The following is a 16,131-nucleotide window of genomic DNA, read 5'->3' on the forward strand; positions in this document are numbered from 1 at the left end:
ATCTCCCACTGGCTGTACTGATCAATACATTGACAGTGCAGATCTCCCACTGGCTGTACTGATCGATACATTGACATTGACAGTGCAGATCTCCCACTGGCTGTACTGATCGATACATTGACACTGACAGTGCAGATCTCCCACTGGCTGTACTGATCGATACATTGACACTGACAGTGCAGATCTCCCACTGGCTGTACTGATCGATACATTGACACTGACAGTGCAGATCTCCCACTGGCTGTACTGATCAATACATTGACAGTGCAGATCTCCCACTGGCTGTACTGATCGATACATTGACATTGACAGTGCAGATCTCCCACTGGCTGTACTGACCGATACATTGACACTGACAGTGCAGATCTCCCACTGGCTGTACTGATCGATACATTGACACTGACAGTGCAGATCTCCCACTGGCTGTACTGACCGATACATTGACACTGACAGTGCAGATCTCCCACTGGCTGTACTGATCGATACATTGACAGTGCAGATCTCCCACTGGCTGTACTGATCGATACATTGACACTGACAGTGCAGATCTCCCACTGGCTGTACTGATCGATACATTGACACTGACAGTGCAGATCTCCCACTGGCTGTACTGATCGATACATTGACACTGACAGTGCAGATCTCCCACTGGCTGTACTGATCGATCTCCCACTGGCTGTTGACATGCAGATCTCCCACTGGCTGTACTGATCGATACATTGACAGTGCAGATCTCCCACTGGCTGTACTGATCGATACATTGACAGTGCAGATCTCCCACTGGCTGTACTGACCGATACATTGACATTGACAGTGCATATCTCCCACTGGCTGTACTGATCGATACATTGACACTGACAGTGCAGATCTCCCACTGGCTGTACTGATCGATACATTGACACTGACAGTGCAGATCTCCCACTGGCTGTACTGACCGGGTGCTGAATCAGAAGACCGGATCCACAAAATAGTAAAACTCTCAGATAAGCGTTTTGAAGACGTTTTTACAATAATTGTATCTATCCATTCATTGGTAGATTCTTTACAAAGGTGACAGTCAACAATAGGATGATTCAGGATTAGGTCATGAAGCAGACAGATTGAAATCAGAGACATATAGACTCAGCACTCTCAAGAGAAAATAAAAACATCCTTTTGCCTTTAGTGTTCGTTCTTCATCATGATAAAACAATATTAAAACAGAGACAGGAGGGGAGCTGGACTGCTGAACACAGTGGATATCACTATCAACTAGATAAACAGGAGGGGAGCTGGACTGCTGAACACAGTGGATATCACTATCAACTAGATAAACAGGAGGGGAGCTGGACTGCTGAACACAGTGGATATCACTATCAACTAGATAAACAGGAGGGGAGCTGGACTACTGAACACAGTGGGTATCACTATCAACTAGATAAACAGGAGGGGAGCTGGACTGCTGAACACAGTGGATATCACTATCAACTAGATAAACAGTAGGGGAGCTGGACTGCTGAACACAGTGGATATCACTATCAACTAGATAAACAGGAGGGGAGCTGGACTGCTGAACACAGTGGCTATCACTATCAACTAGATAAACAGGAGGGAAGCTGGACTGCTGAACACAGTGGATATCACTATCAACTAGATAAACAGGAGGGGAGCTGGACTGCTGAACACAGTGGCTATCACTATCAACTAGATAAACAGGAGGGAAGCTGGACTGCTGAACACAGTGGATATCACTATCAACTAGATAAACAGGAGGGCACTTTTAGTATGGACCATCAGAACATGTGGCAGGAATATCATATCAGTGACATGGACCCAGATCTACAAGCAGATGAAGATAATAACGTCAACCTTTTTCAAACAGCCAACTCAACTCAATACACTGGTGTCAACTTCACTGTGTGGTGCCCAGTCACTGAAAAAAACTGGGATTGACTGACGTGTTTCCTAGCCAATCACTAGGCACACAACTGGGATCGAAAGACTCCCTGTCCAATCACTGGATATTTTATCTGACCTTTGACCTTGATTCAAACCTATTGGCATAAAGTGTTTAGGGTGGGTCAACTCAAGTCAGTGGTTATATCTGGTCCACTAGAAGTTGGAGAAAACAGTCAGGTCAAAATGGAGGTGAATTCAGTCAAACAAAGAAACTAAGAAGATTTCTCCATCGATCCCTCGGCCGTGCTGCATGGAATCCTCAGTGTCTTGTCTTGGGAGGCTTGTAGGGTATTGGGTGTTAATACAGATATAACATTCATACAGATGTGCATCAGTCTGTATCACAGTTTTGGGTGGTGTGTTACGTTTATTTCCTTCCCAAACCAGCCCATCCCAGGTCCTCTGGCTGAAATATGATGCCCTGGGTCATAGTTATTGATGAGTCTCTTTCTCAAACTTGACAGAAAGTTCCAGAGTTCCTTCGTGGTGTTTTTGTTGTTGTTGTGTGTTCCTTTTCTGTGTTCCAAATGGCACCCTATTCCCTATGTAGTGGCACCCTATTCCCTATGTAGTGCACTATATAGGTAATAGAGTGCTATTTGGGACGCATTCTTTGTGCTGTGTGTTTTACCACTCTGCGTCCCCGATGGCTTTGGAGAAGACGTAGTCTCGGCCGTTCAGGTTCATGATCCCATCCTTCAGGTGGAACTTCCATTTGTTCTTACTTCTGTGTATCTGAGGGGGAGCCAATGGGCATTAGGAATGTGGGCGAGGGCAGCAGACTGGGTTATCTCTCTCACTACAGTGTGTGTGTGTGTACTTCTGTGTATCTGAGGGGGAACCAATGGGCATTAGGAATGTGGGCGAGGGCAGCAGACTGGGTTATCTCTCTCACTACAGTGTGTGTGTGTACTTCTGTGTATCTGAGGGGGAACCAATGGGCATTAGGAATGTGGGCGAGGGCAGCAAACTGGGTTATCTCTCTCACTACAGTGTGTGTGTGTACTTCTGTGTATCTGAGGGGGAACCAATGGGCAGTAGGAATGTGGGCGAGGGCAGCAGACTGGGTTATCTCTCTCACTACAGTGTGTGTGTGTACTTATGTGTATCTGAGGGGGAGCCAATGGGCATTAGGAATGTGGGCGAGGGCAGCAGACTGGGTTATCTCTCTCACTACAGTGTGTGTGTGTACTTCTGTGTATCTGAGGGGGAGCCAATGGGCATTAGGAATGTGGGCGAGGGCAGCAGATTGGGTTATCTCTCTCACTACAGTGTGTGTGTGTGTGTATATATCTGTGTATCTGAGGGGGAACCAATGGGCATTAGGAATGTGGGCGATGGCAGCAGACTGGGTTATCTCTCTCAATACAGTGTGTGTGTGTGTGTACTTCTGTGTATCTGAGGGGGAACCAATGGGCATTAGGAATGTGGGCGAGGGCACCATACTGGGTTATCTCTCTCACTACAGTGTGTGTGTGTGTACTTCTGTGTATCTGAGGGGGAGCCAATGGGACAGTGTCAGCGTGTGGAGGTTAAGAGGGGAGCAGATGGGGATACCAGTCACACACACACACACACACACACACACACACACACACACACACACACACACACACACACACACACACACACACACACACACAAAAGTCTGGGGTTTCCTCACTGTGGTTTCTCCTTTACAGGAAGTCTGGGGTTTCCTCACTGTGGTTTCTCCTTTACAGGAAGTCTGGGGTTTCCTCACTGTGGTTTCTCCTATACAGGAAGTCTGGGGTTTCCTCACTGTGGTTTCTCCTTTACAGGAAGTCTGGGGTTTCCTCACTGTGGTTTCTCCTATACAGGAAGTCTGTTTCCTCACTGTGGTTTCTCCTTTACAGGAAGTCTGGGGTTTCCTCACTGTGGTTTCTCCTTTACAGGAAGTCTGGGGTTTCCTCACTGTGGTTTCTCCTTTACAGGAAGTCTGGGGTTTCCTCACTGTGGTTTCTCCTTTACAGGAAGTCTGGGGTTTCCTCACTGTGGTTTCTCCTTTACAGGAAGTCTGGGGTTTCCTCACTGTGGTTTCTCCTATACAGGAAGTCTGGGGTTTCCTCACTGTGGTTTCTCCTTTACAGGAAGTCTGGGGTTTCCTCACTGTGGTTTCTCCTTTACAGGAAGTCTGGGGTTTCCTCACTGTGGTTTCTCCTTTACAGGAAGTCTGGGGTTTCCTCACTGTGGTTTCTCCTTTACAGGAAGTCTGGGGTTTCCTCACTGTGGTTTCTCCTATACAGGAAGTCTGGGGTTTCCTCACTGTGGTTTCTACTTCCTATACAGGAAGTCTGGGGTTTCCTCACTGTGGTTTCTACTTCCTATACAGGAAGTCTGGGGTTTCCTCACTGTGGTTTCTACTTCCTATACAGGAAGTCTGGGGTTTCCTCACTGTGGTTTCTACTTCCTATACAGGAAGTCTGGGGTTTCCTCACTGTGGTTTCTCCTTCCTATACAGGAAGTCTGGGGTTTCCTCACTGTGGTTTCTCCTTTACAGGAAGTCTGGGGTTTCCTCACTGTGGTTTCTCCTATACAGGAAGTCTGGGGTTTCCTCACTGTGGTTTCTCCTTTACAGGAAGTCTGGGGTTTCCTCACTGTGGTTTCTCCTATACAGGAAGTCTGGGGTTTCCTCACTGTGGTTTCTACTTCCTATACAGGAAGTCTGGGGTTTCCTCACTGTGGTTTCTACTTCCTATACAGGAAGTCTGGGGTTTCCTCACTGTGGTTTCTCCTTTACAGGAAGTCTGGGGTTTCCTCACTGTGGTTTCTCCTTTACAGGAAGTCTGGGGTTTCCTCACTGTGGTTTCTCCTATACAGGAAGTCTGGGGTTTCCTCACTGTGGTTTCTCCTTTACAGGAAGTCTGGGGTTTCCTCACTGTGGTTTCTCCTATACAGGAAGTCTGGGGTTTCCTCACTGTGGTTTCTCCTTTACAGGAAGTCTGGGGTTTCCTCACTGTGGTTTCTCCTTTACAGGAAGTCTGGGGTTTCCTCACTGTGGTTTCTCCTTTACAGGAAGTCTGGGGTTTCCTCACTGTGGTTTCTCCTTTACAGGAAGTCTGGGGTTTCCTCACTGTGGTTTCTCCTTTACAGGAAGTCTGGGGTTTCCTCACTGTGGTTTCTCCTATACAGGAAGTCTGGGGTTTCCTCACTGTGGTTTCTCCTTTACAGGAAGTCTGGGGTTTCCTCACTGTGGTTTCTCCTTTACAGGAAGTCTGGGGTTTCCTCACTGTGGTTTCTCCTTTACAGGAAGTCTGGGGTTTCCTCACTGTGGTTTCTCCTTTACAGGAAGTCTGGGGTTTCCTCACTATGGTTTCTCCTATACAGGAAGTCTGGGGTTTCCTCACTGTGGTTTCTACTTCCTATACAGGAAGTCTGGGGTTTCCTCACTGTGGTTTCTACTTCCTATACAGGAAGTCTGGGGTTTCCTCACTGTGGTTTCTACTTCCTATACAGGAAGTCTGGGGTTTCCTCACTGTGGTTTCTCCTTCCTATACAGGAAGTCTGGGGTTTCCTCACTGTGGTTTCTCCTTTACAGGAAGTCTGGGGTTTCCTCACTGTGGTTTCTCCTATACAGGAAGTCTGGGGTTTCCTCACTGTGGTTTCTCCTTTACAGGAAGTCTGGGGTTTCCTCACTGTGGTTTCTCCTATACAGGAAGTCTGGGGTTTCCTCACTGTGGTTTCTACTTCCTATACAGGAAGTCTGGGGTTTCCTCACTGTGGTTTCTACTTCCTATACAGGAAGTCTGGGGTTTCCTCACTGTGGTTTCTCCTTCCTATACAGGAAGTCTGGGGTTTCCTCACTGTGGTTTCTACTTCCTATACAGGAAGTCTGGGGTTTCCTCACTGTGGTTTCTCCTATACAGGAAGTCTGGGGTTTCGTCACTGTGGTTTCTCCTTTACAGGAAGTCTGGGGTCACACACGTGATAATGTAATCCGGAGATATCTTACCTTGTCATACTGGCACACCACCACATTCTCTGTATCAAACAGTTCTTGGTCCTCCTCGTCACTCACATCATCTTCACTATTCAGAGGCTCCTGAGACAGAGTGAGGGACGGTTAATAATGTATCTATCCCTTCACTCTCAATCCAGTGTTTCCCCTATATTCATTTAGCCCCTCTACTACTACTACTACTACTATTAATAATTATTATTCATATTTTTATTTATCATCATCATCAGCCGAGACGCACTTTTAAGTTAAAGAGTGACAAGTTACAAGTTACATAGCTTCCTCAGATTCTCATCAGATCGTCCGAGAAACATCCCATGTACACTAGTATGTGGACTGCTCCTTGAACATCTCTTTCCAATATCATGGGCATTAATATGCAGTTGGTCCCCCCCTTTGTTGCTACAACAACCTCCACTCTTCTGGGAAGGCTTTCCACTAGATGTTGGAACATTGCTGCGGGGACTTGGTTCCATTCAGCCACGAAGGCATTAGTGAGGTTGGGAACTGATGTTGGGTGATTAGGCCTGACTCATAGTCAGAGTTCCAATTAATCCCAAAGGTGTTTGATGGGGTTGAGGTCAGGGCTCTGTGTAGGCCAGTCAAGTTCTTTCTGTATGCATCTCGCTTTGTGCACGGGGGCATTGCCATGCTGAAACAGGAAAGGGCCTTCTCCAAACTGCTGGCACAAAGTTGGAAGCACAGGATCGTCTAGAATGTAATTGTACTCTGTAGCGTTAAGGACTCAGCGGCCCGAAACATTAAAAACAGCCCCAGACCACTATTCCTCCTCCACTAAACTACAGTTGGCAACTATGCACTGGGGCAGGTTGTGTTCTCCTGGCATCCGCCAAACCCAGATTCATCTGTCGGACAGCCAGATGGTGAAACGTGATTCATCACTCCAGAGCACGTGTTTCCACTGCTCCAGAGTCCAATGGTGGCGAGCTTTACACCACTCCAGCCCACGCTTGGCATTGTGCATGTTGTTGTAAGGCTTGTCTACGGCTGCTCGGCCAAGGAAACCCATTTCAGGAAGCTCCCGACAACAGTTATTGTGCTGACGTTGCCTCCAGAGGCCATTTGGAACTCGGTAGTGAATGTTGCAACCGAGAACAGACGATTTTTATGCGCTACACGCTTCAGAACTCCTGTTCTGTTGTGTGGCCTACCACTTCGCGGCTGAGCCGTTGTTACTCCTAGACATTTCCACTTCACAATAACAGCACTTACAGTTGACCAGGGCAGCTCTAGCAGGGCAGAAATTTGACGAACTTGTTAGAAAGGTTGCATCCTATGACGGTGCCACGTTAAAAGTCACTGAGCTCTTCAGTAAGGCCATTCTACTGTCAATGTTGGTCTATGGAGATTGCATGGCTGTGTGTTCAATTTTATACACCGGTCACCAACGGGTGTGGCTGAAATAGCCGAATCCACTAATTTGAAGGGGTGTCCACATACTTCTGGCCATGTAGTGTAACTAGCTTGTAATCTTGGAAGTGTAGCCAACCTTATTAATAGATGCATGTAATAATTGTTATGTAAAGCTAAACTACGCTAGCACAAATATTTATCGGGATAATATAGACTTGGCTGGTGATGTCATGAGATCAAGATCAAATTAAACTGTCCTCGATTTACAGATGAGGTTAAAAGATTCATACAAACATTCTACGGTAAAATGTTTCAGTAATGTTGGCGTCTTTCTCTCGTCTCATTGAGTCCTACCCACCTCCTCCACCTGGCCGTCCTCGCCATCTTTTTCCTTTTCTTCATCTTCCTCCTCGTCATACTCTTCCTCCTCATCTTCGTCCTCTGAGGACGTGTCCCCCGCTCCGTCCACCTGCAGCATCATAGGAGGCTGCTGCTGTTGCTGTGGGACTCCTGGTGCAGCTCCGCCCTGGACCTGTTGTACTTGTTGGACCTGCTGCTGGATCTGCTGCTGTTGTTGTGGGCCTCCTGGTGCAGCTCCGCCCTGGACCTGTTGTACTTGTTGGACCTGCTGCTGGATCTGCTGCTGTTGCTGTGGGCCTCCTGGTGCAGCTCCGCCCTGGACCTGTTGTACTTGTTGGACTTGCTGCTGGATCTGCTGCTGTTGTTGTGAGCCTCCTGGTGTAGCTCCGCCCTGGACCTGTTGTACTTGTTGGACCTGCTGCTGGATCTGCTGCACCTGACCGGGCTGGCCTGTCATCTGCATTACCTGAAGAAAGGGATGGGTTGAGAAGGGTGGGTTAGTGACAGATGGTTGAATGTGGGATGGGGTGCCCCAGCAGAGTAATCATGATCGTCTGTATAATAACATCCAAAATTCCCTTTTTGAATCTGCATATCTATAGCTTGTCAAGAGCTGAATGTAAAAATATATTGAATATAGCTATACTAAAGCATATTTTATCCAAATAAACACTGTATAACACGCTGTGTGTAGTGACTAGTGAGTAAGGTCTGACCTGTGCATTCTGATGGACCTTGTTCCCAGTGAGGATGACCTGTTGAGGCTGGATGATGACTCCTGTCTGCTGGGGGAGGCCTCCCTGTAGAGGAGCCAGCACCTGGGGGAGTCCTCCCTGGAGAGGAGCCAGTACCTGAAGGGGAGGAGAACAGCAACATGGCATTACACCCCACACAGTAACGACCATTTGAATCCACCATTCAGTTTTCAATGGCACTTGTTAAATTGAAAACTGAATGAACCTCAACTCAGATCTACCACAGCTCTGACACAGGACCAAGGGTTCTGGATGTGGTTAGTGAGCAAGTGGCCTCAGAAAATACTATTAACTGCATGTTGTTGTTTAACTGTGAGTACCTGCACCAGGGGTCTAACTCCAGGGAGCCTATACCTGCACCAGGGGGTCTATACCTGCATCAGGAGGACTATACCTGCACCAGGGGGTCTATACCTGCACCAGGGGGCCTATACCTGCACCAGGAGGCCTATAGCTGCACCAGGAGGCCTATACCGAGACCAGGAGGCCTATACCTACACCAGGAGGCCTATACCTGCACCAGGGGGTCTATACCTGCACCATGAGGCCTATACCTGCACCAGGAGGTCTAGCTCCAGGGAGCCTATACCTGTATCAGGAGGCCTCTAGCTGCAACTGCATCAGGAGACATATACCTGCACCAGGGGGTCTAACTCCAGGGAGCCTACACCTGCACCAGGAGGCCTCTACCTCAGGAGGCCTATACCTGCAGCAGGGGGTCTATACCTGCATCAGGAGGCCTATACCTGCACCAGGGGGCCTATACCTGCACAAGGAGGCCTATACCTGCACCAGGGGATCTATACCTGCACCAGGAGGTCTAGCTCCAGGGAGCCTATACCTGTATCAGGAGGCCTCCAGCTGCATCAGGAGACCTATACCTGCACCAGGGGGTCTAACTCCAGGGAGCCTCCACCTGCACCAGGAGGCCTATACCTGCACCAGGAGGCCTAGCTCCAGGGAGCCTATACCTGTATCAGGAGGCCTCCACCAGGAGACCTATACCTGCACCAGGGGGTCTAACTCTAGGGAGCCTCCACCTGCACCAGGAGGCCTCCACCTGTACCAGGCAGCTCAAACTTTTACACACACACACTGGGATGACAGTGATAGGACCTACCTGTGTGATGGGGCGTACCTGCTGTATAACGGGGGCCTGCCCACCGCCAGGCTGCATCTGAGGAAGGACCTGCTGCTGAAGGACCATCTGCTGCTGAGGCTGGATAATGTACTGGGTCCCGTTAGCCGCACGCAGCACCTGGAGGATCTGACCTGGGGTCAGGGACAGGGTAGAGGTGCCGTTTTAGAGCTATGAAGAGTATGTTCAGGATCTGACCCGAGATCAGAGGAGAGAGATGGAGACCATAGCCCCCAAGACCCAGACCCAACCTCGTGAGACTAAATCGAAGACCCAGAGTAGCGAAACCATGACCAGATCAAGAACATTTTGAATGTTGAGAAACAAGTATATTAACAAGTCTGAAAAATTGTTTGTCATTCCTAAATGTTGCGGGGAGTATAAGTTGTACACACCGTCCACTGTTTTAAGATATATAGTCTGGGGCAAATTGCCGCCTGATGTGCATCACCCGGGAAGGACAGAAGAAATTCAGGGCAGGACAAAAAACAAAACAAATTGGTATTTGGTGAGGTAATCTTTCTGCATTTTATAATCAATCAATATGTACTGTTGTAATATATTATCAAGACTGGAGCTGGTGGGATGTTAAACGCTATACCTTGGCTAGTGATGAGTTGTTGGTAGGGACTGATTCCTGTTGGTAAGGCCAAGGTTGCTGCTGTGGTTGCTGCACTCTAGAGGTCAGGCAGAGAAAACACATCACAAACCAGGCAAATAACAGGAGAGATGAGTACTCCTAGTCACTCATGAACTCACACACACACACAAATAACAGGAGAGATGAGTACTCCTAGTCACTCATGAACTCACACACTCACACAAATAACAGGAGAGATGAGTACCCCTAGTCACTTATGAACTCACACACACACACACACAAATAACAGGAGAGATGAGTACTCCTAGTCACTCATGAACTCACACACACACACACACACAAAATAACAGGAGAGATGAGTACTCCTAGTCACTCATGAACTCACACACACACAGGAGAGATGAGTACACACAAACTAACACTCAGAGATGAGTACCCCTAGTCACTCATGAACTCACACACACACACACACAAATAACAGGAGAGATGAGTACTCCTAGTCACTCATGAACTCACACACACACACACATAACAGGAGAGATGAGTACCCCTAGTCACTCATGAACTCACACACTCACACAAATAACAGGAGAGATGAGTACTCCTAGTCACTCATGAACTCACACACACAGACAGACAGACAGACAGAGAAAGAGAGCGAGAGAGTGGTTGTGGTTGTTTGAGATGGAGTCTCCTCAGATTTAAATGCCTGGAGCAGCTTGTAAAATGTAACCTAGCAATTTGCTATAATAATCCTATATTCTGTGCAGAAGACAGGTGTCAGTTGAGAAGACAACACCAGATGGTGGGTGGGGGAGAGGTTGGAGAGGAAACTGGGAATAAACTAGAGACAACTTCCTATTTAGTCTGAAAAACACACAGTGTGAGAGATAGAGACAGACACAGAGAGAGAAAGACACCCAGAGAGAGAAAGAGAGACACAGAGAGAGAAAGAGAGAGACACAGAGAGGAGGGGGGTAGAGAACTGCCGAGTGCAAAGCTCTTCAAGGTTTATCTGCTCTGTAATCTAGTCTGAAATCCTTAGCTCTCAGTAAACTATTTCCTGCGTGGCCTCTCCTCCTCTCTCTCTCTTCCATCTGTCCTCCAGCTGGCCTGGTCAATCATGCTCAGGGCCAGCTCTCATGTTTACACTGTATGTGAGTGTGTGTGGACAGGGGTCAGTGTATGTGTGTGTGTGTGTGTGTGTGTAGAGGGGTCTGTGTGTGTGTGTGTGTGTGTGGACAGGGGTCAGTGTGTGTGTGTGTGTGTGTGTAGAGGGGTCTGTGTGTGTGTGTGTGTGTGGACAGGGGTCAGTGTATGTGTGTGTGTGTGTGTAGAGGGGTCTGTGTGTCTCAGCTATTCTATAATCCATGGGAGTGAGTTCAAAGGGAAGCCACTCATAATGGTGAGGCTCTCATCATTGACACATGCATTAGGTCAGCCGGTGGGAATCTGTCTGCAGTGGTTTCATCGTGGATAACATTACAGATGCCATTGAAATATGACATCAATGAAAAACTGTCACTCGTAATGTCTTTATAATTGATTTGAATTCATTCTTCAAGGGTCCTGTGGTGGGAAACTCTGGTCCTATATCTGTGGTCCAGCTACAGACAAACCCACTACTCCACTCACCATCCCTGTTGCACTCATATGCTGCAGAATTTTAGGATCCTGCACAATGACTTGCTGCTGAGGTGCTGTGGAGAGAAAGTATACAAATGTATTCAGTATTTATTACATTTTGTCAGGAAATTATACATTTATGATACAGTTCCTTATAAATACTGTGTGTGTGTGTGTGTGTGTGTGTGTGTGTGTGTGTGTGTGTGTGTAATAATCATGTTATAATATTACCGCTGGTGACAGTAGGCCGGGTCGATTGCCAGCTCGTCACTGTGAATGAGAAAGGATTCTCTTTTCAATGCCTTCATTGTTCAATCATATAGTTTGCAGATACGATAGACATTTTAAGTAGTTATTGAAATGGATTTTGAATTGGGCATCCTTAAAGGACCTGTTGTACCTGGGTTAATGGACATAACATGTTATGAAATACATTGTGTTTATGGGAAGTATTATAGAAGGTCCTATAAATTAGAGAGAGTGTGGACAGAGTTAGCCGGCAGGGCAGGGGCTACGGTAGGTGGCTTTAAATGGGCTAAGGTAGGTAGGTGGCTTTGAAATGGGCTAAGGTAGGTGGCTTTAAATGGGCTACGGTAGGTAGGTGGCTTTAAATGGGCTAAGGTAGGTGGCTTTAAATGGGCTACGGTAGGTAGGTGGCTTTAAATGGGCTACGGTAGGTAGGTGGCTTTAAATGGGCTACGGTAGGTAGGTGGCTTTAAATGGGCTACGGTAGGTGGCTTTAAATGGGCTAAGGTAGGTGGCTTTAAATGGGCTACGGTAGGTAGGTGGCTTTAAATGGGCTAAGGTAGGTGGCTTTAAATGGGCTAAGGTAGGTGGCTTTAAATGGGCTACGGTAGGTGGCTTTAAATGGGCTTTAAAGGCAGGGTAGGTAGGTGGCTTTAAATGGGCTACGGTAGGTGGCTTTAAATGGGCTACGGTAGGTGGCTTTAAATGGGCTAAGGTAGGTGGCTTTAAATGGGCTAAGGTAGGTAGGTGGCTTTAAATGGGCTACGGTAGGTAGGTGGCTTTAAATGGGCTAAGGTAGGTAGGTGGCTTTAAATGGGCTAAGGTAGGTAGGTGGCTTTAAATGGGCTACGGTAGGTGGCTTTAAATGGGCTAAGGTAGGTAGGTGGCTTTAAATGGGCTAAGGTAGGTAGGTGGCTTTAAATGGGCTAAGGTAGGTAGGTGGCTTTAAATGGGCTAAGGTAGGTGGCTTTAAATGGGCTAAGGTAGGTGGCTTTAAATGGGCTACGGTAGGTGGCTTTAAATGGGCTAAGGTAGGTAGGTGGCTTTAAATGGGCTAAGGTAGGTAGGTGGCTTGAAATGGGCTAAGGTAGGTGGCTTGAAATGGGCTACGGTAGGTAGGTGGCTTTAAATGGGCTACGGTAGGTAGGTGGCTTTAAATGGGCTACGGTAGGTAGGTGGCTTTAAATGGGCTACGGTAGGTAGGTGGCTTTAAATGGGCTACGGTAGGTGGCTTTAAATGGGCTAAGGTAGGTGGCTTTAAATGGGCTACGGTAGGTAGGTGGCTTTAAATGGGCTACGGTAGGTAGGTGGCTTTAAATGGGCTAAGGTAGGTGGCTTTAAATGGGCTAAGGTAGGTGGCTTTAAATGGGCTACGGTAGGTGGCTTTAAATGGGCTAAGGTAGGTAGGTGGCTTTAAATGGGCTACGGTAGGTGGCTTTAAATGGGCTACGGTAGGTGGCTTTAAATGGGCTAAGGTAGGTGGCTTTAACTGGGCTACAGTAGTTGGCATTAAATGGGCTACGGTAGGTAGGTGGCTTTAAATGGGCTAAGGTAGGTAGGTGGCTTTAAATGGGCTACGGTAGGTGGCTTTAAATGGGCTACGGTAGGTGGCTTTAAATGGGCTACGGTTGGTGGCTTTAAATGGGCTAAGGTAGGTGGCTTTAAAGGAGTGTAGGTAGGTGGCTTTATTTTATTTATTTATTTTTATTTCACCTTTATTTAACCAGGTAGGCTAGTTGAGAACAAGTTCTCATTTGCAACTGCGACCTGGCCAAGATAAAGCATAGCAGTGTGAACAGACAACACAGAGTTACACATGGAGTAAACCATTAACAAGTCAATAACACAGTAGGAAAAAGGGGCAGTCTATATACAATGTGTGCAAAAGGCATGAGGAGGTAGGCGAATAATTACAATTTTGCAGATTAACACTGGAGTGATAAATGATCAGATGGTCATGTACAGGTAGAGATATTGGTGTGCAAAAGAGCAGAAAAGTAAATAAATAAAAAACAGTATAAAAACAGTATGGGAATGAGGTAGGTGAAAATGGGTGGGCTATTTACCAATAGACTATGTACAGCTGCAGCGATCGGTTAGCTGCTCGGATAGCTGATGTTTGAAGTTGGTGAGGAGATAAAAGTCTCAACTTCAGCGATTTTTGCAGTTCGTTCCAGTCACAGGCAGCAGAGTACTGGAACGAAAGGCGGCCAAATGAGGTGTTGGCTTTAGGGATGATCAGTGAGATACACCTGCTGGAGCGCGTGCTATGGATGGGTGTTGCCATCGTGACCAGTGAACTGAGATAAGGCGGAGCTTTACCTAGCATGGACTTGTAGATGACCTGGAGCCAGTGGGTCTGGCGACGAATATGTAGCGAGGGCCAGCCGACTAGAGCATACAAGTTGCAGTGGTGGGTGGTATAAGGTGCTTTAGTGACAAAACGGATGGCACTGTGATAGACTGCATCCAGTTTGCTGAGTAGAGTGTTGGAAGCCATTTTGTAGATGACATCGCCGAAGTCGAGGATCGGTAGGATAGTCAGTTTTACTAGGGTAAGCTTGGCGGCGTGAGTGAAGGAGGCTTTGTTGCGGAATAGAAAGCCAACTCTTGATTTGATTTTCGATTGGAGATGTTTGATGTGAGTCTGGAAGGAGAGTTTGCAGTCTAGCCAGACACCTAGGTACTTATAGATGTCCACATATTCAAGGTCGGAACCATCCAGGGTGGTGATGCTAGTCGGGCATGCGGGTGCAGGCAGCGATCGGTTGTAAACGCTCCACACCGCGTGGCCGCGGCCACCCTAATCTGGTGGTCCCAGCGCGCACGACCCACGTGGAGTTCCAGGTCTCCGGTAGCCTCTGGAACTGCCGATCTGCGGCCAACAAGGCAGAGTTCATCTCAGCCTATGCCTCCCTCCAGTCCCTCGACTTCTTGGCACTGACGGAAACATGGATCACCACAGACAACACTGCTACTCCTACTGCTCTCTCTTCGTCTGCCCACGTGTTCTCGCACACCCCGAGAGCTTCTGGTCAGCGGGGTGGTGGCACCGGGATCCTCATCTCTCCCAAGTGGTCATTCTCTCTTTCTCCCCTTACCCATCTGTCTATCGCCTCCTTTGAATTCCATGCTGTCACAGTTACCAGCCCTTTCAAGCTTAACATCCTTATCATTTATCGCCCTCCAGGTTCCCTCGGAGAGTTCATCAATGAGCTTGATGCCTTGATAAGCTCCTTTCCTGAGGACGGCTCACCTCTCACAGTTCTGGGCGACTTTAACCTCCCCACGTCTACCTTTGACTCATTCCTCTCTGCCTCCTTCTTTCCACTCCTCTCCTCTTTTGACCTCACCCTCTCACCTTCCCCCTACTCACAAGGCAGGAAATACGCTCGACCTCATCTTTACTAGATGCTGTTCTTCCACTAACCTCATTGCAACTCCCCTCCAAGTCTCCGACCACTACCTTGTATCCTTTTCCCTCTCGCTCTCATCCAACACTTCCCACACTGCCCCTACTCGGATGGTATCGCGCCGTCCCAACCTTCGCTCTCTCTCCCCCCCGCTACTCTCTCCTCTTCCATCCTATCATCTCTTCCCTCTGCTCAAACCTTCTCCAACCTATCTCCTGATTCTGCCTCCTCAACCCTCCTCTCCTCCCTTTCTGCATCCTTTGACTCTCTATGTCCCCTATCCTCCAGGCCGGCTCGGTCCTCCCCTCCCGCTCCGTGGCTCGACGACTCATTGCGAGCTCACAGAACAGGGCTCCGGGCAGCCGAGCGGAAATGGAGGAAAACTTCGCCTCCCTGCGGACCTGGCATCCTTTCACTCACTCCTCTCTACATTTTCCTCTTCTCTCTCTGCTGCTAAAGCCACTTTCTACCACTCTAAATTCCAAGCATCTGCCTCTAACCCTAGGAGCTCTTTGCCACCTTCTCCTCCCTCCTGAATCCTCCCCCCCCCCCTCCTCCCCCTCTCTGCAGATGACTTCGTCAACCATTTTGAAAAGAAGGTCGACGACATCCGATCCTCGTTTGCTAAGTCAAACGACACCGCTGGTTCTGCTCACACTGCCCTACCCTGTGCTCTGACCTCTTTCTCCCCTCTCTCTCAGATG

The 16,131-nt window shown here is 48.1% G+C and overlaps 1 protein-coding gene across 3 annotated transcripts in view; it reads right to left on the bottom strand.

The window, feature by feature from the left end:
- Nucleotides 1-986: 986 nt before the first annotated feature.
- The window catches only part of LOC115123133 (transcription initiation factor IIA subunit 1-like), a 31,654-nt gene continuing 16,509 nt past the window's right edge, over nucleotides 987-16,131 (bottom strand). The window contains exons 4-12 of one of the 3 annotated variants that reach the window (XM_065026204.1): nucleotides 12,000-12,038; nucleotides 11,778-11,842; nucleotides 10,143-10,218; nucleotides 9,937-9,978; nucleotides 9,542-9,675; nucleotides 8,365-8,499; nucleotides 7,647-8,114; nucleotides 5,909-5,998; nucleotides 987-2,673 (exon numbers count right to left, since the gene is read on the bottom strand). In XM_065026204.1, coding sequence (XP_064882276.1) covers nucleotides 2,566-2,673; nucleotides 5,909-5,998; nucleotides 7,647-8,114; nucleotides 8,365-8,499; nucleotides 9,542-9,675; nucleotides 9,937-9,978; nucleotides 10,143-10,218; nucleotides 11,778-11,842; nucleotides 12,000-12,038 — 1,157 coding nt within the window. In that variant the 3' untranslated portion in view covers nucleotides 987-2,565. Of the gene's footprint in view, nucleotides 2,674-5,908; nucleotides 5,999-7,646; nucleotides 8,115-8,364; nucleotides 8,500-9,523; nucleotides 9,676-9,936; nucleotides 9,979-10,142; nucleotides 10,219-11,777; nucleotides 11,843-11,999; nucleotides 12,039-16,131 lie in introns of all 3 variants that reach the window. The other 2 variants (XM_065026203.1, XM_065026205.1) reach the window with 2 other exon arrangements.

Source organism: Oncorhynchus nerka, linkage group LG13 (genome assembly GCF_034236695.1).
Source record: "Oncorhynchus nerka isolate Pitt River linkage group LG13, Oner_Uvic_2.0, whole genome shotgun sequence".
Classification (NCBI taxonomy): Eukaryota; Metazoa; Chordata; class Actinopteri; order Salmoniformes; family Salmonidae; genus Oncorhynchus; species Oncorhynchus nerka.